Raw genomic sequence first — 26,122 nt, 5'->3', positions numbered from 1 at the left:
GAGGACAGGCCAGTCTTTGCATAGTCATCTGTTTGCTTGCGGTTGTCATTCCAAGGGGAAAGGGGACATTGGTATTCACTTCACCATCTTGTTGTCCTGCACTACTTGGTGAGGACAAGCCATGTAATGGTTAATAAAATGATATTCTTGATAAGGAGGCATACCGAAGCTCATTTTCTAAAGAAGCATTTCAGAGACATCAATATGTGCAACTCAATATGCTTTTGCAGGGTTGCTCTAACTAAAGTATGCCACTGTGTTCTTATGTGTAGTTCATCCTTCTACCTAAGAGTTCCACGGCAACATTTCTACATGGCAATGTGGATGTGTCCTGCTATAGTTTCATTTAAGCAAGGTATCTTTGGGAAATTAACAGTGAATCTTAGAATTCACATCACCATTGTCAACTCCTAAAACTTAGCAAAAAGTTAAAAGTAAGTACCACAGAGAGAGGTTCATATAAATATTATCTTTAACAGGACATACGTAAGCATAAGAACACAGGAACTACAAAACAATTATAAACACATTCTCAGAGTATTAGTGTTTCAGAAACAACCTCTCTTTAGTCTCTACCTTACCAAGGTAGGGGGTACGGTTTGCGTACCCCCTCCCCCTCCCTAGACCCCACTTATGGGATCACAGTGGGTATGCTGGTGTTGGTGTTGGTGTTAGTGTTGTCGTCTCAGAGTATTAGTTGCACACAAATGATATAAACCCGACAATGTAGTAAGCAAGTCCGTAACCAAAATTCCACAACATCATGTGCAGGATAGAATTGACTTCTGAATTAACACTAAGCAGACATTAGATAATGGCCGAAGGAGAAGTACTTTTTTTTTGGGATCATGGACATTAGAAGGGTCCAAGGGAAAATGTTCACTACAGCTCACTCCCATCATCAATAAAATTATTTTAACTTATCACAAAGAAAATGTTCTCTAGAGCTCCTCATGCTACAATGAATTGAAGATACAATTCACAACGCTGCAGGTACTCAAGAAAGAAAGGATGCCAATGTCTCAGTACAGTCATTTCGGGAGTAGCAGCAACACACATTAAGCAACCAAATAAGAGTTGTGGAAGTTAAATAAGATTGTGAAATCAGCTTAAATAAGATTGCAAAATCAAGATTGTGAAAAGATGATTGGACATAAAACTTTATTAGGAAAACTAAGGAGTAACTATCATTCATTTTCTTGAATGATGCTTCACTATTTTTTCTGATCTCAAAAGTTTTGATCTATTTAGGATCAAATAAACAAAGATGTTACCAACAGTAAGAGCACTGTACACTTCACAGCCATTGCTAGTATATCAGAATTGCATCTGAACTACAAAAAGAACACAAAAACTGCAAAATTAGAGGTTAAGCAGCAAGTGATGCTAATATCTGGAATGATTTCAACCATAGGCTTACGCAGCTACAAAAACCTTAAAGGGATACCTTTTCCCTGGTAGAAACTCATGAGAAACCTTTATTGAGGTTCTGAATTGAGCAATACATCTTCCTTCGCGATCCGACTGCAGTGATTCCCATATCCTTTAGATCCTCCAATGTTAGCATTGGTAAAACCTCATCATCAACCTCATGAATCTCAAACAGAGAGGCATACTGACCAAGTCCCAACTGGTTTAGCCATACCTTAATCCCATTCCTCTTCCAATCTGGGGCCTTTGTATCAGTTGGGCCATCCTCAGAAACCCTAATTTCCCTCTTCCTACTATTCACATTATCAATTCTCCTATCAATGTCAATAGTACTCATGTTTACATTATCATTAGTTTTGTTATTGTCACGGGAATGAACTGGGCTGTGTTCATTATTCTCCGAATCTTCGACATCAGTGCTGAGCATTTTGTCATTTTCACTATCATTAACTTTAGGAGTCCAACCCGACCTCATCTTCTTAGTCACTATCCCCTTCTTAGATTTCAAATTCTTAATCTTCCAACTACCAATTGTAACATCATCCAAATTCGCATCCCCAACATCCTCTTCATCAACATTACTCCATTTTTTCCTAGAATTGCTACTTTCATTAGGGTTCGTATCAACAAGAGTAAGAGTTTGATTACTTGATAAGTTTGTACGATGTCGATTACTCTTGGATGAATCCTTCCAGAGAGACTTGGATTTCCGTTGGTCGAACGAAGAATGTTCACCGCCAATGTCGCCTAACCTTACGCTGGGTCGACGATAACGCTTGGAGCCGATGTTGTCATGTGCCGCCATTTCTCCGCCGTCGTCCGGTGATTGATGCTCGGACATTGAGAAAATCGGTTAGGGTTTGGGGGAGAGAAAAGAGCACATTACGGAGAGGGGTTCGATTTTATATGAGAAGTGAAAGAAGAAAACTGGAAGGCAAATTTATTTGAGTATTTTTGTTATGAAAACAAAGTGAGGGCTGAGAGTGAGAAACCTTTGGAACCTTCGAAAGAGTGGAAGATGGATTATATATATATATATATCTTCTAGATGCATGCCACGTATGCAGGATCATAGATGAGACAATAGTGGGTTCCATATGCATGGCTGGCTCCATCACCGATTGCATCTTTTCATATATGTTATTTGTCCGTTTTATTTTATTTGATTTGTATATTAAAAATAAATAAGTAAAATTTTTCTTAGATTTATGTGAGTCAATATGAAAATAATATCTCACAACAAAACTAGAACATATGATTAAACTTTGAAATAAGGTATAGTATTTATGTGATATTGAGACTGATTTTCTTTTTGAAAAAGAGGAGTAACTATATTTTTGATCGGGGGAGTATTTTTTCTCCTTTGACGGCTCAATATGTAAAAAAAAATACACAATTTCTGCTTAAACTAGTCCCTGATTTTAAAAGTAATACTTAAAATTCGTTGGAGGTTATATTACTCGTCTCAAAAATGGCAATTATAATGTTTTGGATTTGAGCTCGGGATATAGAATTATCTTTAATCAAAATATTTTATTCTTCAAAGCCGAATCTAAATTGGTCGGATCAATATTAAATGGGAAATAAAAATAAAAAGATTGGTATATGATGGCCAGAAATGGATGGAAGGTGACGTGTTATCATCATATTAAGCTCATCTGAATTCAATATTTCTATACGAAGGCATTTGTGTTGCATCAACATTTTTAGTACCACTCTAACAAAATTGAAATATCTTCTCTGAGAATCAGAGTTGTTTGAAAAACATCATTTTCCCCCTCAATATTCGTAATTACGCCCTAAAACCTTTGACTAGCATAATGAACTTTACTGGTTTTAAAACCTTTGACGTTATTAGTATTCGAAGATTAAATTCTTTATATACATAAAAGTAATTTTTTATTAGATTGATTAGGCAGGCATCTCAATAAGATTTACATGTAAATAAAGTAACTTAAATATTTTTTGCAAGTAAAATTTCATATATAGCCCGAGTAAATTCATCTAATACATTTCAGTTCATCAAAATGCAATTAGACGAATTTGTACGAGTGAAGTTTGCTACAGCTGATGAACGATCAGGTATCAGGCCTTGCCTCTGCAAAAGAGAAGTTTGCTACAGCTGATGAACGATCAATGTCTTTTCTTTTCATTTCCAGAACTTGATTTAGATGATGGACTAGATATAATTCGCACGAACAAATAGACGATGAGAACTAAAGAAAAATGGGATCCATACTCTGCAAGCAACTTCTGCACAAAGAAAACAACTTACTATTAAAAAGAGATTTTAACATCAACTTGGCAAACAAAATATTAACCGAGAAATATTTGAGATTCTGACACACAATTCGAAACTCGCTAGATAATGGGCCTGTTCCTCTACCCTTCTATATGTAAATACCAAAATTTTGTTTTTCGACACTGTTCAAACACTTGACTTGAGCTTATCCACACATAACGTGATGTGATCTTACCACTAGACATGCCCTGGGCACAGGTAACTACAGTATATATGCTAGCAATTACTTCATTTGGGAACGTTTGCTTAAGAACTATTCCAAATAGGAAATAGTTTCCAGATTAGTCACCACTAACCCTATTTCTGAAACAACTTCCCCTTACAAACTAACAGAAATGTACTAGAACCTTCACTTGCTTTTTTCGATTTGTGCCAGTGAAACTCAGAGAGACATTGAGTAGTGGACAAATGAAATAGAATAAAAGGAGGTGTCAAGTTACCTTTGCCTGAGTTTGGAAGCCAGTCCAAAACAGCCCAATTGGTAAAAGAAGAAACAATCTTTAGTCAGAACATCAATAAATGTTTAAAAAACAATTATCAGGAAACATATGTCATGCTTGTGTTAGGAGGGCAAAGTTACCAAATCTAATTTGTAGGCAACAGCTTTTTCTGCTAAGGTTTCTAGTGCAGGAACAGGGGTGGAATATGCTACCTGCAAAATAGTCAACACAAAGCAAAAATAGAGTTGTGAAATAGAACGGTGAAGGCTCGAGGCTACAAATAGGTTCTTAACAGATCTTCTACTAATCAAACCTGTAGTTTTGATTTTGTAGGAATACGATAAGTTATGACAGCAGGAGCACTGTAGTAAGTTGTTTGCACTTTGGATTCCAACTTAAAAGTGTGTGAAACATGAGAGCCACTGCCAATCACATACAACAAAAGAAAAATAGTGAATTAAAAAAACAAACTAGAGCAAGATTGAGAAACTAAAGAAACAGGATGTGAAAACAAGTTTTTGAATATACAAAAGGTTTCACTTACGCATCAAGTTTTTCCCATGAATTGGACGTGTTTCCAGCCACGAAATCAAATATTTCTGTGGACCAGCTATCATCAGTAAGATTTACATCATATATAGCACTGCATAAATTCAGAAAAGATATATGAAGTTTCTTCAGATAGACTAAACTTATCATCCTTCCAAAAAAAAGAAGTTCAAAGAACAGCCACAAATGCAAACCCACTCAAGTAAACTAGCGTACAATATCAGCCAAGTACCCTTTACTACAGAAGAAGATGACATGTTGATCTGTGATAGGTGTTGCATACATGTTTAAAAATTGTAATAGGAGAACAATATGAAACTATGAAAATTAAGCAATGCAGATCGGCAAAGATCATAGAATGTAGTGTAAAATGAAAATATGTTTATCCATTTGAGAGCAATATTTTATGAATAGTCACAGCTCAAAATTCTCAAGTACAACTAGAAAGAACAATTAAAGAAAAGAAGATGCAGAAGTGACTATTGACAAATTACCAGAGCTCTAAGACCTACAACCTCCAAAGCAAACAATGATGAATAAGTAGAGCATGTACGAATATTTGTTACTTGGAAAGCATAGCTATACCAAAACAAAATATAATACCGATCTAGAGTGTTTTTTACTGCCTGAAATTCAACAACATGATTTACCCCTGCAAGTTTTATCTGCTGATTTGTCATCTCCATCATTGTTGTTGGGTTTCACCTAGTGTTTTTTGTCTCAGCTAAAAAGACATGTGTATTGAACCTGAAATTTCATGATTCTCAACCACGAATATACTTCTCATTAAGATATTGTAAACTCATAGCATGTCCAATTTTAACAAATGGACATCATAAAAAATCTTAAAATGTCTTACAATTTTAATTAGAATGACACAATTCATTCAATCAAGCTAAAAAAGAATCGGAAAATCCGCAGAAAAAGCAAAAGATGACCAAATTGGCAGATACTTCTTGCACTAACGATTTTAGCAGAGCAATGAATGTAACGCATTCAGAATCAAAAAATTGAATTGATCCCCAATTTCTCTGTGAAATTCACGATCTCATTTTAAAGGTTTATAACAGGAGTTCATCCATTCTACTGTAAACAAATAAAAAAGAATTAGATTGTTCAAACAACAACAAATGCAAGCTATAAGGAAAGAGCAAGGAGTACTTACACAGATCCATGATTATAGACGTCAATGGAAACGGAGACCCGTTCGGTGCCGGACTTGAGTTTTAGGAGTGAAGCCTTCTTGTGAGACACCACAAACGAAGTTTCTGCTGCCCCTGTTAAAGAGGAAACTCCAAAAAGCGCAAAAATGGTGAAGATTATCAATGGTGCTGTCGCCATTAGCAAATTAAATGTTTAGGAGGAGATGAATATGAAAAATTATATAAACGTGGAGGAAAGAAATATATATATATATATATATATTTATATATATTATTAGGGTACTGAAAAAGAGGTCAATGTCAGAAGTGGGCTTTTGGTATATACTGTCCCTACCTCAATTTGTTTCTATCGTCTCCACGGAAGCCCACTAAAATAAAATGGAAAATCACATAGTAACATAACGTAAAACGTACGATATGTATTTATTATTTAATGAAAATGATGCATAATAATAATAAAAAAATTTAGCCTATAGGTACTAAATTACAGATATTCAAATTTGTTGGTCGCTTGTTCATCAGATTTGTATGAATCCGAAATTGTATAATTTGGTTCCACTAGTATAAATTTAGATTTTATATATGTTTATTCTAGATATTTGTATAAGTTTTATAAAAAAAAATCCTAATAAATTATCATAGATTGGCGAGCAAAATATACAAACAAATTTTTAAAAAATTCCTCAATGTATAAGTACAAAATTTGTATATACTTTATCCTATTGAATATTCGCAAGAAAAATATATAAATGGACAGAAATATACAAACAACGGCCTCATACCAAACAAAATTATAACTATATAGCGTAATTATCGAAACTATAGCTATATAAACTTATTATGTTTGTTATTTTTGAAATTTTCTCTGCTATTTATCATTGTAATTTTTTTTAAAATGGAAAATACACAAGTACTCCCTCAACCTATGCCTGAAATTCCAGAGAAACACTTATACTATAGTAATGTCCTATTCCCCCCTCCCCCCGAACTTATTTTATAAGTAATTTTCTACCCCTTTTAGGCCTACGTGACACTAGTTTGAAAGAAAAAGTCAATCAATGTTGGGCCTACAAGAAAGTGTCACGTAAGTCGAAAATGGGTATAAAATTATTGATAAAGTAAGTTCAGAGGGGTAATAGGGCCTTAGTATGGAATAAGTGTGTCTCTGAGATTTTGGGCATAGGTTGAGGGGTACTTGTGCATTATCCCTAAAAAAATTATAACTCGTATCTATAATCAAGATTTTACAGTCATGTAATCTCTTCTCTCTTGCTCTCTCGCTCGTCTCTCTATCCCTCTGTCTCTCTCGCCTCCACCCAGTGGCCGAGCCACATATAGTGAAGGGGTGTCGACCGACACCCTTTCGTCGAAAAATTACATTATATAGCTAGAATAAAAATATCTTTTATGTTTATATATATTACATATTGACACTTTTTAGCTTTTACACGATTTTATTTCTTTAAATTTTGATAATCATTAGATAAAATTCTAGTTCCTCCACTGCCTCCACCTTTCTCACTCAATACAAATATAAATAGTAACAGACAATAATATAAGTACAAATGTTAATTGTCAATGATACAATTATTATAAATAATAAATATCAATTATATATACTCTTTTCAGTGATACAAGATAGAAATACACACAGAAACAAATGAATACAAATACACATAAGGCGAAAAATACAAATACACAAGGCAAACAAATACAAATGACAAGATGAATGTTCTCTTTTATAAGTCACTAAATACAAAACCGATGCACACAAATAAACGAATATAATGCAATTTGTTATGAAATATAACATTGATACAATTACATTTGTTGATATGAATTGCATTTCATTAATACATTTGAACCTGATATATATTGTATTTAAATATAAATTATGTACAATTGTATTCATTGATATAAATATATATTAGTTACATATATATAATTATTCAATAAATATATAAATTCAATTTGTCAGTCTCTCTCTTCTCTCTCCTTTCCCCTTCTCGCTCGTCTCTATCATTTTCCTTTTTCTTCCTTTTAACTTGTAGCTACAAATTATACATAAAGCAGATCATAGCTGATTATATTTTTATTACTAGCTATTTTTAAATTTTTCTTTATTTATTTCTCCTTTTTTTTTTTAATGTTAAATAAAACACTAGACTAATTTTAGATACACAAAAAGTGAAATTCAGTGATTTGATTTTAAGTATTTTAGCTAAAGATGCTTACTGGGGAAAAAAGAAATACTTATGATCCATTCATAACTCTAGCTTGATATGAAATGAATTCAAATTTTGAAGTTCTGCAAAGATATAACTTGCATATATGCGCATATTATGAGGTTTAATGACTCATGTCAACTAATTATTTGTTAAATAATTTAAAGTATAATAAATTTTATTCAAGCATATAATAGATGACTTATTCTATTTACGAATTTAAAAGTTACAAATCCCCAAAATTAACAAGATCCTTTGTTTTCTACTCAAATCAGTTAATAGTAACTATTGAAAAAAAAACATTTTACGAGTGGTGCCAACCAGTAAAAGAGGTTAATTGTATCCGGAGATCAATTAACTTTTACTTTACTACATTAAAATAAAATGTGATAAATAAAATTAAGAAGAAATATATAACAAAAATGATTGGTTCCAAGTTCACACATCTGGACGAGAGAGATATGACTTATTCAAAATTTTAAGGTTAAGATTATATTACATTAACAAACATTTTGATCATAATTGAGTCAATCAATTTTAAAAAACTACTCCCTAAATGCGATAAGAACAAGATATTTTCTATAAATTTTGATATTCTTTAATTTCATTTTATATTTTTCTTATTTAAATATTAAATTGCCTCAATGGTTATTCAAAATTGAGAAAATCCCACTAAAAACACTTCAGATTTTTTCTTCCCTGCGAGGTCATTCATCTATAGTTTTATTGCTTACAAACATCTCTTTCTTTTACTAGATTTTAGTTGACATTCATGTCATATTATTATAGAAAAATTATGTAGAAAAATATATGATATGTATACACTCCAAATTAAATTTAATTAGCAAGTAAAGAATAGTTTGTTTGATTTTAAAAAAAACCTCATAATTGCACATGAATATACATTCTTGTTATGCACAAACCTTTCCTCTTGAATATTTTCTCCAAAAATGTCAACCATGATTTTCAACATTATCTTAATGGCAACCATAATGTCAGTACAATGTTGGGGAACAAAAGGGCAATTAAAGATAGTAAGTCTCCTCTTAAATACTGTATTTTATGGCATATATATATATATATATATATATAGAGAGAGAGAGAGAGAGAGATGGAAATTAAAATATCATCACAAAACAAATTATTTTTATAATTATGAGGCACAAAAGACCTGCTTAATATGCTTGAAAGAGCCTACTTAGTAGCCTTGATGAGTTGCCTAGCCTCGAAAGTTAGGAACTATTTTTTATATCTAATTTTAGCCCACTATGTTAATTTTTACGCAACTCAACTAATTACATAAGATTTTTATCAGCTTCACCCCAACAAATAACTCTGTACACTAAGTGTAGAATAGATCAAAAGATATTAAATAACATAGTGTTTAGGTTAAGAATTGAACCTGAGACGACTTCATTGTGTTCCATCCTCTTGATTGATAACTAGAACAGACTCTCGTTGATCAGTTAACGAAAAGACAATTGTAAGTGATGTTACATATATAATTAATATAGATATGATTAGTGATGCTAATAAAATGATATGGCATATTAAAATAGACTAATCATATATAAGTACAAAAATTATTTATAGGAATACATCAAACCTTAGTGGAGTGGATTTTAGCTCATATATATAGTATATATATGGAAGAGAATGAAGGTGTTACATGAAAGATAAGTGTCTCTCAGTTAGCCTCAGACAACGCCTAAAATTCCAATTTTAAGATCATATAATATAAACTTTAATTTTAGTAACTAAAGTTTAATTAGTTAAGACCCTTCATAAAAATGATTTTAGGCAAGTCATCCTTGGCTATCAGAGCAGGCACTTTATCTTCATGCAATACCTCTCTTCAACCATTAAAATTTAAAATTCGACATTCAATAATACAAATTGATGATGCCAATACCTCATCCATAAGCTTGCTATATATATATATATAGGCCTCTTGGATTTCAATGACTTAATTACCACAAGTCTATATGACTTTTTTTTAAAAAAAAGAATATTTGGAAATTGTATGAAGAATCAATTTATCCTGATCGCTAGCTGGAATAAAGTAACGTACATATTCTTGTTTTTTTATGCAAGGGGCCAATCATATCCATTTAATGTTCATTCAGCTCAAGATGTTTGTGTATTGGTGATATATAGACTTGTTGAAGATAATAGTAGGAAGTAGAAAGGCATATAATAAGAGTTCGGAGTCTAAAAGGTATAAAATGTTAACAAAAATTCTAAAATGGTATATGAATTTTTATTTTAACCAAAAGGGCAAAATCGCTAGAAGAGGAGCAATTTTTGTCGTCTGAAAAAATATGATAAAAAGAAATCGCTGCCAAGGCAGCGATTTGTAAAATTTTTTTTAATGATTTTTTAATAAATCACTCCCTAAGCAGCGATTTTTTTAATTTTTTATTTGAAATTAAAAAAAAAATTAGGAGCAAATCGCTGAAGTGCAGCGATTTGTCCAATTTTTTTATATATTTTTTAAATCAATTTTTTAGAAAAATTTTGATTGCTACTTATTTTTAAAAATCATTAAAAAAAATTATTTTGGAATAAGTTGTAGAAAAATTTAAAATTAAAATTTCTTTAAAAAATTTAAAATTTAATTTTAAAAATTGTAAAAAAAAATTAAAATTTATTGGAAAAAATAAAAAAACAATTTGGAGACAAATCGCTGCCCTTGCAGCGAGTTGCTCTTAGTTTTTTTTTTTAAATAAATAATTAAAAAAATTAAAGAAATCGCTGATTAGGCAGCGATTTATTAAAAAATCATTAACAAAAATTTGTTTTGGAAATCGCTGCTAAGGCAACGATTTTACTTTTTCCGGTGAGCGAAATCGCTACCCTTCCAGCAATTTTGCCCTTTTGATTAAAATAAATATTTATATACCATTTTGGAATTTTTGTTAACATTTTATACCCTTTAGGCTCCGGACTCCATATAATAAGGAGAAGGATAAAGTAATTAAGTACGTGAAGGAGTTTATCTGGTATAATTTCATAAGTGGGATTTACGAATTGAATGAGAAGTTATTTTCAATAGAACCTCGAGCAAATCAAAACATGTATAAAATGTGAATACAATAGATACAAATGCGAGTTGAAAATAATGGAGAAAAGAATGGTAGCAACAACTACGATAATTGAAACAAAGAAATTAAAACAATACGTAGTGCTAATTAAAGTCAAAGAATAAGATGATAGGAGAGTACTAATCATGATACAGAGAAGACGGAAACTAGATGACGAGATTGTCGACTATTTACTAACCTAACCTGATCATCTTCGTAACCTCTTAATAATCTAAAGTAATGTCCTCGATAAGTTGCGAGTGATCAATTATATCTTGTAAAATCAAACTCTCAACAAGTGTCTCTTGTTTGACATTCTTGAAGACAAAATTTGATCCTTCTTTGATAAAGAATCAAGAAGAGAATACATATCTATCTAGGATTTACTACAAATCTATCCCACTTTTTCTTTCCCTAATACTCAACTTTTGTAAGTTCCTTATTCCAAATACTGTCTATTTCCCTTGCCATTTGTTGTCGATCTTCCCATGCATGCACCTACATTATTGTCAAAATCCATAGACTAAAAGAATTAGCTTTAATTTGTTTTATGATTTGACTTTGAAACAATCGATTCTTGTGTTTTTAAACATGTACCTTTTTCCATAGTTCAAAAGGTTATTCCAAGCTTCTTCATGAAAAAAGATTTAATTCCATGGTCAGCCGTTGGTTTCATTTAGTCTTATTGGTTAAACGCTAGTATCAGTCTAATTACAGTGTGATGAATTTTTATATCGTTATTAGGTCACATTTACCTTTTGCAACAAGCATAGGTAACCTGTTTTATTTTCAAAATAATAAATCTAACATTAATTTTAAGGAGGTTATATACAGGGTTGTCTTAACCCCTATGCTACTAAAGCAATCACTTGGGGTGTGATTTCTACTAAAAAAATACATATGAAATGAATATAGAATTCAAATTTCATAAGAAATAATTTGATGAAAATATTGAAAAGAAAATCACAAAGTCCCTTAAAACTATAGTTGATTATTATTATTATTATTATTATTATTATTATATATATATATATATATATATATATAAAAAAAAAATTTATTTTCACTTCAAAAATAGATTGAATCAATTGAAGCATATGAAAATATTTTCTGTTTCTTATTTAGTAGTTAATTGATATTACTAAATGATGAGAATTTTAAAAATATTGTCTATCATTTTGTTATTGATGATTTAAATTTATTTTTTAAAATTGAAAGTGTTAAATTGTCATACATGTAGAAGATAATGATCTAACGAAAATACACAATCAAACAAAAGACTTGATTCTTTTCCAAATACACATATTGCTTATGAAATAATGTTATAGTTTCTCTAATCGTTGCCTCAGCCAAAAGAAGTTTTACGAAACTAAAATTTCATTAAATCTTATTTAAGATCAACGATGTCTCAAGAGAGATTGAATCAATTAGCTATATTATCAAAAGAAGGTTTACGAAACTAAATTTGATTAAAACTTATTTAAGATCAACGATGTCTCAAGAGAGATTGAATGTATTAGTTATATCATCAATTGAAAAGAAATTATCAAACAAATCGATTATAAAACAGTAACTAATAATTTCGCAACTAAAAGGGTTAGAAAAATAGATATTAAATAAAAGTATATATGACAAAAAAATAAAATATTAAGGTCCCTCCCTCAAATTTCGCTTTAAGCCCCAATCTTGTTGAGTCGACCCTGATCGTATACCTCGACTGATTTGATATATAGTGTTAAAAACAATATATATTACTTAAACTTTATTGCATGGAATTTTGAACTTGCTATACAACGTGCTATGTTGATAAAAGAATATGAACATACAGCTTTAGGATCAGATTCACACTCTAAAAGGAGTCAAATAGTTCTATGCATGTATATTATTTTCTTTAATTTTATTTTTTTGTGATTTTTTTTTTGTTAGGCACAGGGCAACCTGGGGATTTGTTTCTTTTTAGAACTTTAATCAAGTCTAAAGAAGTTGGGCAGAAAGCAGTTTCTAATTAATGATCTTTTTCCATCTTTTAAAAAGCTAAAAATGTACACTTTTCCTAAAAATCGATCATAAACTAATTAGATTAAACTACTAATGGTTGATTTTTCTGTTTCAATTTATTTGATTTATTTTAACTTATTAGTATGAAGTTAATGAAAGTAAAAGAAAGAGAAAATGGTCAATGTTTTGAATTTTTAACTACAAACTTAAATTTCACGAGAGTCTTATCACCTCATATACTATATATTAAAATTAAAATATTTCTACCCTTAAAAATCCATAATCAAGCACGTCTCATATGCCACCATAGATCTGGTTATGGATTTTTAAGGTTACACTTATTTCATTTTTAAACAGTTCAGGGGTGATACAATTTCCGTAAAGTTTAAGTGTATAGTTGAAAAATCGGGTATATACGTTGAGGGAGCATTTGACCATTTTCTATAAAAGAAACTTTTGAAGTTTGTGGTCTTAAATTAAATATATGTCAATGTATCATAATATTTTGTAATTTTGTGGATTCATTTGAAAAAATGAAATTAAAAACTTGCTAAAAGAAAATGATTCGTTCTTTTTGAAATTAACTAAAAAAAAATAGGTCGAACAAATTGAAACGGATAGATATATGTCTGGAGACTTGTGACTTGTGAGTAGTGAAGTCGGTCCAGACCCAAGTTTTGGGCCAACACAGCTGACCTGAAATGAAAAGCCGTTGTTGAGAAAAGGCCCAATTGAAACTCGGCCCACAACTCCTACTTATAATTGTCAAAATGGGCCTTTGGCTCTTTATCCAGCCCAACAAGGGAGATTTGCACAGTTTATGATTTTAGAACACACTTTATATATTTTTGTACCCATTTAGGAAAGTTTTGCAGTTCACCCTGTGATAAAAATTATTATAAAAAATCACACCAAGAAAAAGGAGGATCAGTATCAATTTCCTTAATATTAATACTACAACTCCAATATTAATTCTACAACTCCGCAAGGTTAGGTGTACACGGACATTTTCTTTAACCAGATTCTTATCTTTATGTGGATAATAAGATTTTTTTTGATAAAATTATCTAAAATCACATAAAGAGATCAATTTCCTCATCTACGTTAAGAATGAGCTGGCAGTACAACATAATATGATTATTCTTTAGCTTGATCATATCAAAAATTTAGCTAAGCTTTTTATATTTATATTTCTCTCGGAATTTTTAGTTAGTACTCCTTCCGCACACTTTTAATTGTCATGATTTTCTTTTTTAGAGTTAAATTATAAAAACTCTGACTAACATTTTACGATGCATATTTTCATCATTTTGATATGCAAAACATTGCAATATATATTACTTTTTGTATAGTTTTTTTATATCTAAAGTCTTTGTTTAAAATATTAAACTAATATGATTCAGTTTAACTTTAAAAATTAGTCACATTCACTTTAAAAAAGCACAACATGTCAAATAAAAGTGAACGGATGAAACATATACATCAAGTTTAAAATAAATAATATTTCTCTACCTTGTTATGCTACATGTCTTGTAATTTTGATATTTTTATAACGTGGACCGTATTTTTTTGAGTTGCGATATATTAAGACATAAAGATATTTCTAATACTATCATATATTGTAGACTAGTATGTCAAGTATAACGTATGAATTTTAAAATGAAAAATAAGGGTATGATAATTTTCTATGATTGCTTTGTCATTTGTCAACTCAACCAGCAACCAATTACACATAAAGTGTATTACGTAGATACGTACCTTTTTTAATATAAAAATTAAATAAAAAGTATATATTATAAAAGATGCATGCAAATATAATAGGGAATATCCATGCAGGTTATGAGTTGCCATTTGTCACAATAATCTCGGCTGTGAAGGAGGATCTTGTTTCTTTAAATAGTATCATTGCCCCTCTTTGACCAACTCAACACAAAAATAATAATTAATAATAATAATAGCTGTCCTAATTAATATTTTTATTTCACTAGTCAATGATGACATTGAATATAACTAACAACCCCTTTCACAGTAATAAAAATAATTTTTAGCTAATTAATAAAGATGTTAAAAAAAATTTCGGCATCAGATAAGTTTATTAAAATAAATATCGCTAAAAATTTTATGGACATATATAAAGAGTGCTAATTACTGCTAGATATATATTTAACGATAATTAAAAATTAATTATTATTAATAATCATTTTTTATATAGTGTCCCTCCCGATGAAAATTGAAAAATTAAAAATAACATCCGGAGATAGTTAATAAAGTGGAATGGGAATAACATGAAAAACAATGTGTCAATTTTGATAGATAAAATTACTTTGACGCTTATTTATAGCTAAAATAAAATGAGAGATACTTTTTTGTTTTCCATTTTATATGTCATTTTTTTTTATAAATAGTTAGTTTATAATACTTATCATTTCATTAAGTGAATGCATAAATTACTATATTGTTCCTTTTTTTATCTTTGTTGATTATTAGCCTTAAAAATATACAAATGATCAACTTAGAAAAGCTAAATAAATGATTCTTATTCGTTGATTAAATTAAATAATTAAAATAAATTAATTCATATTAATAAATTAAAAATTTGAGTTTCAAAAAAATTAAATAAAGATAGAAGGATATAATTACATCATTTCTTAATGTTAGTGTTAAATAAAAATTTCATATATAAAATTAGATCGAAAAGAATATTTCATAGAACCAATTCAAACGACTATAATTATGCATTAAAAAAATGGATTAGAAATTAAGAGTCGGCTCAAAAATCTAGAGGTAGAAATCTTGTTCTTACATTTATTGGGTCAATGTGAAGAAAATAAATTTAGTCAATGTTGTAATGTGTACTCATTCTTATCAGTGTAAGGACATCATTTCATCCTTAGTCAATTGTTGTTATAAGTAATTTTTCACAAAATGACAAAAATGGTCCTCTAAATTCGGCGTAAGTTACATCACTTAGCTTGGGCATGTTTGACTCAACTTAAAAACTGATCAAATTGACTTAAAAATTGGTTTTTGATTTATTTAGTTGTTTGACAATCCTCAAAATAATTTATTTTAAGTTAAAAAAACTTATTTTAAGTCAAAAGTTAAAAGCTGGGGTAGGGGTGTTTTTTTTTTCTAGCTGATAAGCTGTTTTAAGTAGACCACATTTTTACCTTTTTACCCTTAATATTTTTATACAATCTCCAAATTACCCACATAACTCTAACATTTCTTTCTTCTATTTTTTCCTTTTCACGTGTGGATGATAGACAATTACTATTACTAATGAATGAAAATAAAATAAATCTTAAATCTTTCAAGTGATCTATTCAAATTATATATTATTAAAATGTAAAATAAGTTGCATATATAACTTAAATAAAAATTTATATTTCTCTTATAAATAATTTGTGATAATAAAGAAATATGTGAATGATAGAATATTATTATTACTACCTATGGATGAAACTAAAATAAAATTTTAAATCGTTCTTTGATCTATTCAAATTATATATCTTTAAAATCAATAGTAAGTTTATATTCCTCTTATAAATAATTTGTGATGAGAAAGAAATATGTGAATGATAACAAAATATAATTATTTATTGCTGTAAAATATAAATTAATTAACTTTTATTATGTTAACAGTTTTTAAGGGTATTTCAGACATTTTGATTTAAAAAGCTGTTTATCAGCACTTATTTGCCAAACACATCAACAACCTTTTTTTTTAACTTCAGCACTTTTATCCAAACGCATAACTGCTTATTTTAAAAATAAATTTCAACACTTTCAAAAATACTTTTTTAAAGCTGCTTTTATTAAGCCCATCCAAACCTAAATCTATTTATGTGTATTTAAAATAGAAAAGGACCAAATACGCCTTATATTATAGGAAATAATTTAATATATTTTTAGTTATACTTTAAGGGTTAAATATGTTCCTCTTGTCATACTTTCAGGCTTAATATATCATTATGATTAACATAGGACACATGGACAACCAAGTTAAAAGAATAATTTAATTTAAAATAAATTAAATTGGGATATAGCTTGCCCGTCCAAATAATTTAGGAGAATTTTCACATATAGCCACTTAAAAATAGCCTAATTATTCTTCATAACTATAGTTTAATAATTACAATTCGTATATACTATAATGAGGAAAGAAGCGAGTGAGACTGAGAAAGAGAGGAGAAAGACAAAAGAGGTGGGAAAAGAATGGGAAAAAGATAAATTATATATATATACCAGTTAGATAATTGTATATTATACATACCATATAATATAACAGAATTTACAGAAACTACTAGAAGAAGAAGAATTTCATTTATGAGCTCAAAGGGCTAACTTGTACAAATGATAGGAGCACGTATTTATAGTTGTATCTTGTAACCAACCTATGGAAGAGTTAGTTATAACAACTTTTAACAGAAAAGACTATACTACCCTCTATCATACTAACAAACTAATCTGATGAAGTCTGATTAGAATTTGTATATATAGCAAGCGAGATTGGGAGAGGGAGAAGAGAGGCGAGCGAGATTGGGAGAGAGAGGAGACATGCGAGCGAGAGAGGGCAGAGAGGTGAATTGTATATGTATATAATTGTATATTATACATATGCATTTGTACATATGACAAACGAGATTGGGAGAGGGAGGAGAGAGGCGAGCGAGATTGGGAGGGGGAGGGGGAGGGGAGAGGTGAGAGAAAGAAGGCAGAGAGTGAGAGAACATTGAATTGTAAATGTATATAGGTTAAATAATTGTATAATATGCATATGTATTTGTATATTTTGGTGAATTATACACATACAAACGTGACTAATTATACAAACTCAAAGTCAACCTCCGTAATTAATGTATAATGTTAGTCTGCGAACCAGAGTTTTCTTTAAAAAAATGTTATTTTGGAACAACAGGGAATACAAAAATAGGGGAAAACTGAAAATTTGTGGAAACTTCACTAACAACAAGAATCTTCTACTACTCGTGCTTGACTAGAAGATATTGTGAATAATGTGTTAGTGCAAGTAGAATCCTCGATCTTCTGGACGAATTTCAGAATCCTAGATTTTAAGCTTGATCAGAATGTTTCATTTATTTTGAGACATCTAACATAACAAAGGAAAAATTACCATGAGTTGACGTGATTATCATTGTTTTAAAATTAAATTGAGCCAAAGTGGGAGGATCTTATATGCGTCAATTGGGGGAAGTGGACGAAGAACTTTTCTAGGGGTAAATCTGATGGCACTGATTGAAAAACAATTTGATTATTGGAGTCTCTTTGGTTGCTCGAAAGATCTCAATGAACATTAAGTTTACTTGTTTAAAAGAAAAATGGGTGAGTTACTATTATAGATTAGATCAAATTAAATTATTTGAACGTAACGCGTTATAACTAGAGATATATTTAAACCATTTTCTATTATACATGATATATTTGGCCCTTACCCATATTTAAAATTGAGCGTATTTTTAATTTATCTTCACCAAATAATTAATAAAGTCTGATCTTTATATTTATTAGAATTTGTCAAATATTCTTTATCATGAACTCATATTTAGAGGTGTGGTTTTGAAACTCTACTTATTTTGGTCTATCTCTTCTTTAAAGAGTTTTATACTTCTAATTTATCTAATTATTCGTTCATTTTTTTTAGTTATTTCTAATTACTTGTTTATTTTGACAAATTAATAAAGGATATTTCTTTTAATCTATTATATACTTAATTAATTACTTCGAAAAATATATAGCTTTTTAAGATTTTTAAGTTTTTAATTTATCTACTTCATAATTAATAGATAAAATAATAAACTCACTATGTCAATAATTATTTTCTTAATAAGTGAATCAATTTAAAAGTGGATAATTAATTAGGAATAACTTTTTCAATTGTTTATTTTACTTTTTTATTTTATTTTTTATTTTATATTTTTAGTGTTCTGTAAAGCTTCTTATGTTGCCTTCCTTTGATTTGATGGTAGTATATAAGTGGAGCTAAATTTTGAATCTAGATAATATTATTCATTATATTTCGAATAAATTATTCACATATACTAAGTTTATTAAGTTTATTTTCAAAAATATAAGAGCTTAATTAACTATTGAATTATGTCAAACTTTATTGAAATTAGAAATTTAGTGTTAACTATTGAGTTTAGTTAACTATTGAGTTTGTATCAGTGTTAAAAAGGTTAAGTAGAATACGTTTTGACTATCACTTCAAAAGCGAAAAGAGTAATTGTAAAAGAAAATCCACGTGGGGCGCAGGGTGCAGTACATTCTTAATTACTCAATTAGCGCAGGGTGCAGTACATTCTTAATTACTCAATTTTTTTATTTTGGTATTAGATGTCTATATTAAAATTCATTTGGAAAAAGAGTGATATACCTCTCAACTTTGTTATTTGGAGCTGATATATCTCTCGTTATAAAAGTGACTTATATATGCCCTTTCCGTTATACAAACGGCTCACATATACTCTTGCCGTAAAAAAATGGATCACATATATGATATACCCTTTCATTTAATGGAAGTTAAAAAATTAGTTTTAAATTTATATTTTTTACTTCTAATTTTTTTAAAAAAAATTATTTAGGGGTATATATGATTCTTCTATCAAAGTTCAAGGTATATTTTTTTTTTCATACCTAAATTATTTTTTGACTTCTTTTATTATAATTTTTGAGTTTCTTATTCTTATTTTGTTTTTTTCTTTCATTCCTTAGTGTAAAGAAAAAAAATTAAACTATTTTTTTGTGTATTGTAATTTAATTTCGTATTTGAAGAAAAAATTTGGTCATCTACAATAAGTTTTACAAGAATATTAGTGAAACATAAATAAATCTGATTATCAAAATAATAATTATAAATTAGTCATTAAAATAAAAAAAGTCAAAAAAATATGTTTGACGAGGATTAAATTTACTCATATGGGATTATATTTTTTAGAAAAAAATAAAATTTGGATTAAATTTTTATTTCCATTCCGTTAGAGGAAAAGGATATATGTGAGTCATTTGTGTACAAGTAGGATATATATAAGCCTCTTTCATAACAAGGGGTATATCAGCTCTAAATAACAAAGTTGAGGGGTTTATCAGACTCTTTTCTCAATTCAATTTATAGAAAATTTCACTATAAATAGGTAAAATGTTTACTATTTTCAACTATCATCTATATTACTTTCTATATTTAAAGAGTATAATAGAGAAGAGATACTCCACTCCCTTCATATAACTCTCTATTTTTCGTATTTAGAGAGGTAATATTATCTATTTCACTTTTTGAGTATTTTATTATTATTTTTATTACTTTCTTATTAACATATTAGTTTACATATAATGTAATTAATGTGGTGATGTTTTCTTTTATTTGTTTTTCATGATATCTTTTATCTTTATTCCCTGCTTGATTTAAAAAAAGTAATATTCATAAATTTTTTTAATTGTAATATAATATTTTTAAAAATATTTATTTAATATATACTACTTTCATTTCGAATTAATAGTATTTTAACTTTTTTTTTATCAATAATATAATTTGATTTCATTATTAATTTTCATTGTAAAGAATAGACAAAAATTAGAATGATAAGATAAAAAAATTAATTTAAAAATACAGTACATAATATGATAATTTAAATATAAGATAACAACACAATACAATACAATACATAATATAATAATTAAAATACAAGATAATATACAATACAATACATAATAATTAATTCGCCATAAAACAAGATGTTAAACATGCATTCAAAGTTTTGCAATTATTGGAGGACGGTCACTTTTTTGGAGAAAAGAAGTGTCACATGGTATAATGATTACATGTATTATACTGCACAACATGATAATTGAGGATAAACGTGATCTTAATGCATAGATTCAAGATGTCGTAGAGGCTCCAACTTCAACGACAGAAATAGTAATAGATAAGAATCCCGATTTGAACAACTTTTAGCCAGACATAAAAAAAAAGGACAAAAAAGCTCATCTTGAACTCCGTAATGCATTAATAAAGCATATATGGAAGCATCGTAATAATTTCGAAAAGTATGAAATGTCTATGTAATGTTTTTGTAGTTGTATTTCACTTTTTTGTTTTACTTTTTTCATTAATTTGTGTATTATACATTATTTTTTAAAATTTATGTTATTTAAAAATTTAGAATAAAACATAATTTTATTTTAAATAAAAAATTTAAAAAATATAATTTTATATCACTCAAAATTATACAAAGTAATTACTGAAAAAAAAGAAATAAAGGATTAATATTATCAAATAAAAAAATAAGAATGAAATAGAAATAAAAATAAAATATTGAAAAGAAAAAAGAAAGGATCTTTTTTTAGAGAGTAAAAAAGAATATAAAATTGAAGATGCCCTAATACAAAGAACTATATATTCTTGAAAATTCAAATCTAAAATCAGTAATTAAAAATAAAAAAATATTTATCACTCTAATTCGATCCTTTTATCAGTTTCCAGTGCAATTTTTTTTGCGTGGATTAAGGAATTTGAAGTTGCTACTTCTAAGGTGTCATAAAGATAAATTTAAAATTTGTTTCATTATATTATAACAATTTCATGTGACAATTAAAACAAAAAAAAAATGAAGGTAGTTTTGAATTTGAGGCCCACATTTAGGGAAACAACTTGTTTAATTAAATAAATGAATTCTCATTACTATTGCACTACAAAAATTTTGTACAATAAGCTCGAACAAAAAAAGCATTCCTAGAATTTTGAATTTAATACTCTTATTCTAGTTCATACAATTTAGCCGTCCTTGCAGGTCGGAGGTACTTTTTTGCATTTTGCTTTTTTATTTCTTTCGACTTTGTGCATTCTCATTATTGCCACTTTTCCTACCTTTTCTCATCCTTTACTTTTTCTTTGTTTCCTTTTAATTCATTTTATTTTTGAGATTTCAACTCGCGATCTTAAAATTAAAAATAGTGAGCAAGTTCTTGTCTTTTTTCATTGTTTTTGGATGAATCTGATTAAGAATATTTTTACTAATGTTGTCTTCTCAAAAAATATGTAGTATTAAAATTTAATTAATATTATAAAGATAATATTATATTTGTTAAAAGGGACCAAGACCAAACAAAACGTACGAGATAGAAATAGTATATAAAGGTGAAACAAATTAAACAGAAAAAATTGGAACACAAGGCGACATACGTAGTGGATGGATAAATAACATGTTTACCATTATAAACTCAACCAATCAGATACCTTCGCTCCAATGAAAAAAAATAAATAAATAAATAAAGGTAAGTGTGAATACGGCTACCGCGAAATCAATTGGAAACATTGCTAGTTATTAGAAAGTTTTTGGGCCCCCGACTAAAGCCCAGTAGTAAAAAGAGGGGCCCAAAGAAGGGTTAATGGACTGTGTGCCTTTTTACCTCTTGTCAGAGTCTGACCAACTTTTGGCTCGACTTTCCAGGCTATGCTAGTCGTATATGATCCTCTTTTTCTACTCTCACTAAGAAGCGCGTAAGTCTCACGTCAACCAAGTTAACATTTCTTTTATTTTACCTAAAAAAAAAAATATTTATCTCGCCTCAATTATTTTAATATATAATTAATTTAAATTCATATGGAGTGATTTTATTCCTCCTAAAAGTTTTGGTAATGTTTAGCTGGAATGAGAACAAATTGGGGAACATTTTTACTGAGTTAGCTATAGAATAGAGTAGGGAGAGAATTTATCTTTGGGTTGTCCACTTCCTCCTCTTAGACTTCTTGACTTACCCTCATTGTTAGTTGATAGTTTGTAGCTATCTATTATATTTATTAACCAAATTCACTTTAAAGAAATAAAATAATAAAATATTTTATATATATATATATATATGATATTGTTATGAATTAACTATTGTATATGTGATAATTAACATGACATATTACTATTTATGAATTATTTCCTCTACCAATTGATGTCACCTACTTTTATTTATAGTCATTTTCAAAAAGAAAAAAATCATTTGTAGTCATACGAAATTTTAATCATTCACTTATAAATTTTTTATTTTTATTTTTTTGCGGAGTCAAAGTCGAAAGAGAATATTGGTGAGAGTGATGAGCACGCACTTAATGTTCAGCGTCCGCAGTTGACGCCGCAAGCTTTACATTATTTTCCTATTTTACATTTTTGCTGTACAATTCTTTTTCATGTTACTCATCACTTTCCTCTTCTCTCTAATACCCTAAAGCACGCACATTTTCTCTTTCTCTTTCATTTTTCCCTCTCTCTCTCTCTGCTAAAAAAGCCGCCATGAAAGTACCTGAAAACGATCCGACTCACTCCAATTCCCTACTCCTTCAATCTCTTCTTGATTCCATTCCCCACACCCAAAGCTTCAAAGGCAAATGGTCTTTAATCAGAACCAAACTCTCTACCCTTCAGAGTCACCTTTCTGACCTCTCTACTGCCCCCATCAACGCTTTCCACAATCCACTTTACAATGACCTCCTTCAGTCGCTGTCTGTCACTCTAAAGGATGCTTTTGCTCTTTCATCCATTTGCCACAGTGCGAACCCGCCTGAAGGTAAACTCAAGACCCAGAATGATATTGATTCCGTTGCTGCAAAAATTGATAACCATGTGAGGGATTTGGAGGTTCTTGTTAAGAATGGGGTTCTTCAAGAAAACGGTGCTGTTTCGACCAATATTACATCGAAGAGGGAGACTATACGGGCGGAATCGAGGAATCTGATAACACGGCTTCAGATCGGGACGACTGAGTCGAAGAACTCGGTTTTGGATTCGTTACTTGGGTTGTTACAGGAAGATGACAAGAATGTATTGATTGCAGTAGCTCAAGGGATTGTTCCGGTGCTTGTGCGGTTACTCGATTCCAGCTCTTCGCCGGAGATCAAGGAGAAGACAGTCACCGCCATTGCTAAAATCTCTACTGTTGATTCGAGCAAGCATGTTTTGATCGCTGAAGGTTTGTGTATTCTCAACAATCTTTTAAGGGTTCTTGAATCTGGGAGTGTTTTGGGGAAGGAAAATGCATGCATAGCTTTGCAAGCATTGGGTCATACAAAGGAGAATGCAAGAGCCATTGGGTCAAGAGGAGGAATTTCATCTTTGTTAGAAATTTGCCAAACGGGAACACCCAATTCTCAAGCTATGGCAGCTACAGTGCTAAAAAATTTAGCTGTTTTCCAAGAAATTAAAGAGAATTTCCTTGAAGAAGACGCAATTATGATCCTTTTAAGGTTATCCAATTCGGGGACATCATTAGCCCAAGAAAATGCCATTTCTTGCTTGTGTAATTTGATTTCTGAGGATACCAATATGAAACTCTTGGTAGCCAGAGAAGGTGGAATCGAAAGCATCAAGAATTTCTGGGATTCTGCTCCTTCAGTCCAGAGTCTAGAAGCCCCTGTTCTTATGCTAAGAACGTTAGCTTCTTTCCCATCAATAGCTGATGTAATTGTGGACAACGAATTTTTACCTCGAATTGTCGGTGTTCTGAATTGTGGGGTTTTAGGTGTTAGGATTGCTGCAGCAAAAGCAATTTATGAGTTGGGATACAACACAAGAACCCGAAAAGAATTAGGCGAAATCGGGTGTATTCCGCCATTGGTGAGACTCACAGAAGGTAAATCCGTGGAAGAGAAAGAAGCAGCTGCAAGTGCATTGTCAATTTTGATGATTTACGCTGGAAATCGAAAGATTTTCAGGAAGGAAGAAAGGGGTATTGTGAATGCAGTTCAGCTATTAGATCCTGTGGTACAAAACTTAGACAAAAGACACCCTGTTTCGTTATTGGCTTCGCTTGTTTACTCCAAGAATTGCCGGAAACAAATGGTGGCTTCCGGGGCTTGTGTGCATTTACAGAAGCTAGCTGAGATGGAGATTGAAGGAGCTAAAAAGCTCTTGGATTGTCTTAGTAGAGGCAAACTATGGGGAGTTTTCACCAGACATTGAGCAGCAACAACACTAAAAACAACACAAGGAAACTGCAATCAATCAACCTGTATGTATAAATAAAGATCAAGTTTTTATTTGTCTAAATTAAATCTTACGATTACGACTGTAATTTTCTAAAGTTTTTCAATTTTTTTTCTTGATCATGTTCATAGATTGTGGTTATAAGTTAGTGGTAGAAGAAAAAAAATAAGTAAATGTTGGTTAGTAGGCTAGATATTTGCTAAGTACTAGAAAGAAGGGAAGTTACTCTTATGTAATATCTTTGGGTTGTTGACCTAACTTGATAGGTTTTTCCTTCTTGTTTTTCTACCAAATAAATTAAGTGAAGAAGTCTTCTCTTTGAGTTCTTGATCTGTTGTGTCATTTATTGGAGAATTTGTTCCCTTTATGAGAAGATGTTGGTGCCATAAATTTCATTAGATTGGTGTCAGAATTGATCATAATACTTGATTCATTCATGGACCAATGGAATTTATCAACTCATTGAACTTGTGTATGAGTTGATTGGGGGAGATGAGAGGTATCCCATCAAATTAGTCGAGCTAATGGTTGTATGAAAAGAAGTTCCACAATCCATCAACTGCAAAGATGTGTTTGCTAGTCATGTAACTTTCATCTATTCTTTCAATTTCAATGGAAGTAACTTTCATCCATAGTTGAGGGACCAAACCAACGCTGTCACTCACAAATAACAATCAATATTTTTTGCTGGAATATTCAATACAGGGTAGCTTAACCTAATTGCTTTCTTTAATCAAATTAGGAATATGGAATATCAAATCACAATTGACTCCAGACACAGAAGAAGTTTCAAGAGTTTGGAAATCACACATAGCTTTTGGTCAAATCGTGTGATTAGTTTGTTTAATCAAAGTCTATAGAGTAAGGTATTCTTAAGATGAGCAACAGAGATGGTAAAGAGGAACCAAAATATATGACTTTAACCTAGTTATTTTGTTTAGATT

General features: G+C 29.9%; 3 protein-coding genes, 1 long non-coding RNA gene and 1 other non-coding gene across 5 annotated transcripts; 1 reads left to right on the top strand and 4 right to left on the bottom strand.

Moving 5' to 3' along the window:
- Positions 1 to 1,133: 1,133 nt before the first annotated feature.
- Positions 1,134 to 2,422, bottom strand: LOC101263296 (uncharacterized). The gene is made up of 2 exons (XM_004235425.5): positions 1,448 to 2,422; positions 1,134 to 1,334 (listed from the first exon to the last, which is right to left on the bottom strand). Exon 1 carries the CDS (start codon positions 2,270 to 2,272, stop codon positions 1,466 to 1,468), a length of 807 nt encoding a protein of 268 aa, XP_004235473.2. The 5' UTR covers positions 2,273 to 2,422; the 3' UTR covers positions 1,134 to 1,334; positions 1,448 to 1,465.
- Positions 2,423 to 3,304: 882 nt separating this feature from the next.
- LOC101264411 (uncharacterized) lies at positions 3,305 to 6,855 on the bottom strand. The gene is made up of 5 exons (XM_069295187.1): positions 5,888 to 6,855; positions 4,718 to 4,816; positions 4,487 to 4,595; positions 4,174 to 4,385; positions 3,305 to 3,684 (listed from the first exon to the last, which is right to left on the bottom strand). Exons 1-4 carry the CDS (start codon positions 6,061 to 6,063, stop codon positions 4,296 to 4,298), a joined length of 474 nt encoding a protein of 157 aa, XP_069151288.1. The 5' UTR covers positions 6,064 to 6,855; the 3' UTR covers positions 3,305 to 3,684; positions 4,174 to 4,295.
- An 805-nt stretch (positions 6,856 to 7,660) lies between these two features.
- LOC138347284 (uncharacterized) lies at positions 7,661 to 9,712 on the bottom strand. Its single transcript, XR_011220070.1, has 2 exons — positions 9,513 to 9,712; positions 7,661 to 7,936 (listed from the first exon to the last, which is right to left on the bottom strand). It is a non-coding gene; the product is annotated as an uncharacterized lncRNA (long non-coding RNA).
- Positions 9,713 to 9,795: 83 nt separating this feature from the next.
- MIR169f (microRNA MIR169f) lies at positions 9,796 to 9,933 on the bottom strand. The gene has a single exon (NR_161777.1). It is a non-coding gene; the product is annotated as a microRNA MIR169f (primary transcript).
- Positions 9,934 to 21,108: 11,175 nt separating this feature from the next.
- LOC101261696 (vacuolar protein 8) lies at positions 21,109 to 25,500 on the top strand. Its single transcript, XM_004235280.4, has one exon. The coding sequence runs from the start codon at positions 23,490 to 23,492 to the stop codon at positions 25,152 to 25,154; it is 1,665 nt and encodes a 554-aa protein (XP_004235328.1). The 5' UTR covers positions 21,109 to 23,489; the 3' UTR covers positions 25,155 to 25,500.
- Positions 25,501 to 26,122: the final 622 nt, after the last annotated feature.

This window comes from Solanum lycopersicum, chromosome 3 (assembly GCF_036512215.1).
Source record: "Solanum lycopersicum chromosome 3, SLM_r2.1".
NCBI lineage: Eukaryota > Viridiplantae > Streptophyta > Magnoliopsida > Solanales > Solanaceae > Solanum > Solanum lycopersicum.
This window is presented reverse-complemented; position numbering and strand designations above follow the sequence as displayed.

Excerpts from the sequence above, each read along its gene's own strand:
- LOC101263296 (XM_004235425.5), bottom strand. The coding sequence starts at position 2,272 with ATGTCCGAGCATCAATCACCGGACGACGGCGGAGAAATGGCGGCACAT.
- LOC101264411 (XM_069295187.1), bottom strand. The coding sequence starts at position 6,063 with ATGGCGACAGCACCATTGATAATCTTCACCATTTTTGCGCTTTTTGGA. Across the intron at positions 4,817-5,887 it reads GTCTATAATCATGGATCTGT|TGCTATATATGATGTAAATC; the intron begins GTAAGTACTCCT and ends GAATTTATGCAG. Across the intron at positions 4,596-4,717 it reads TCATGGGAAAAACTTGATGC|TGGCTCTCATGTTTCACACA; the intron begins GTAAGTGAAACC and ends TGTGATTGGCAG.
- LOC101261696 (XM_004235280.4), top strand. The coding sequence starts at position 23,490 with ATGAAAGTACCTGAAAACGATCCGACTCACTCCAATTCCCTACTCCTT.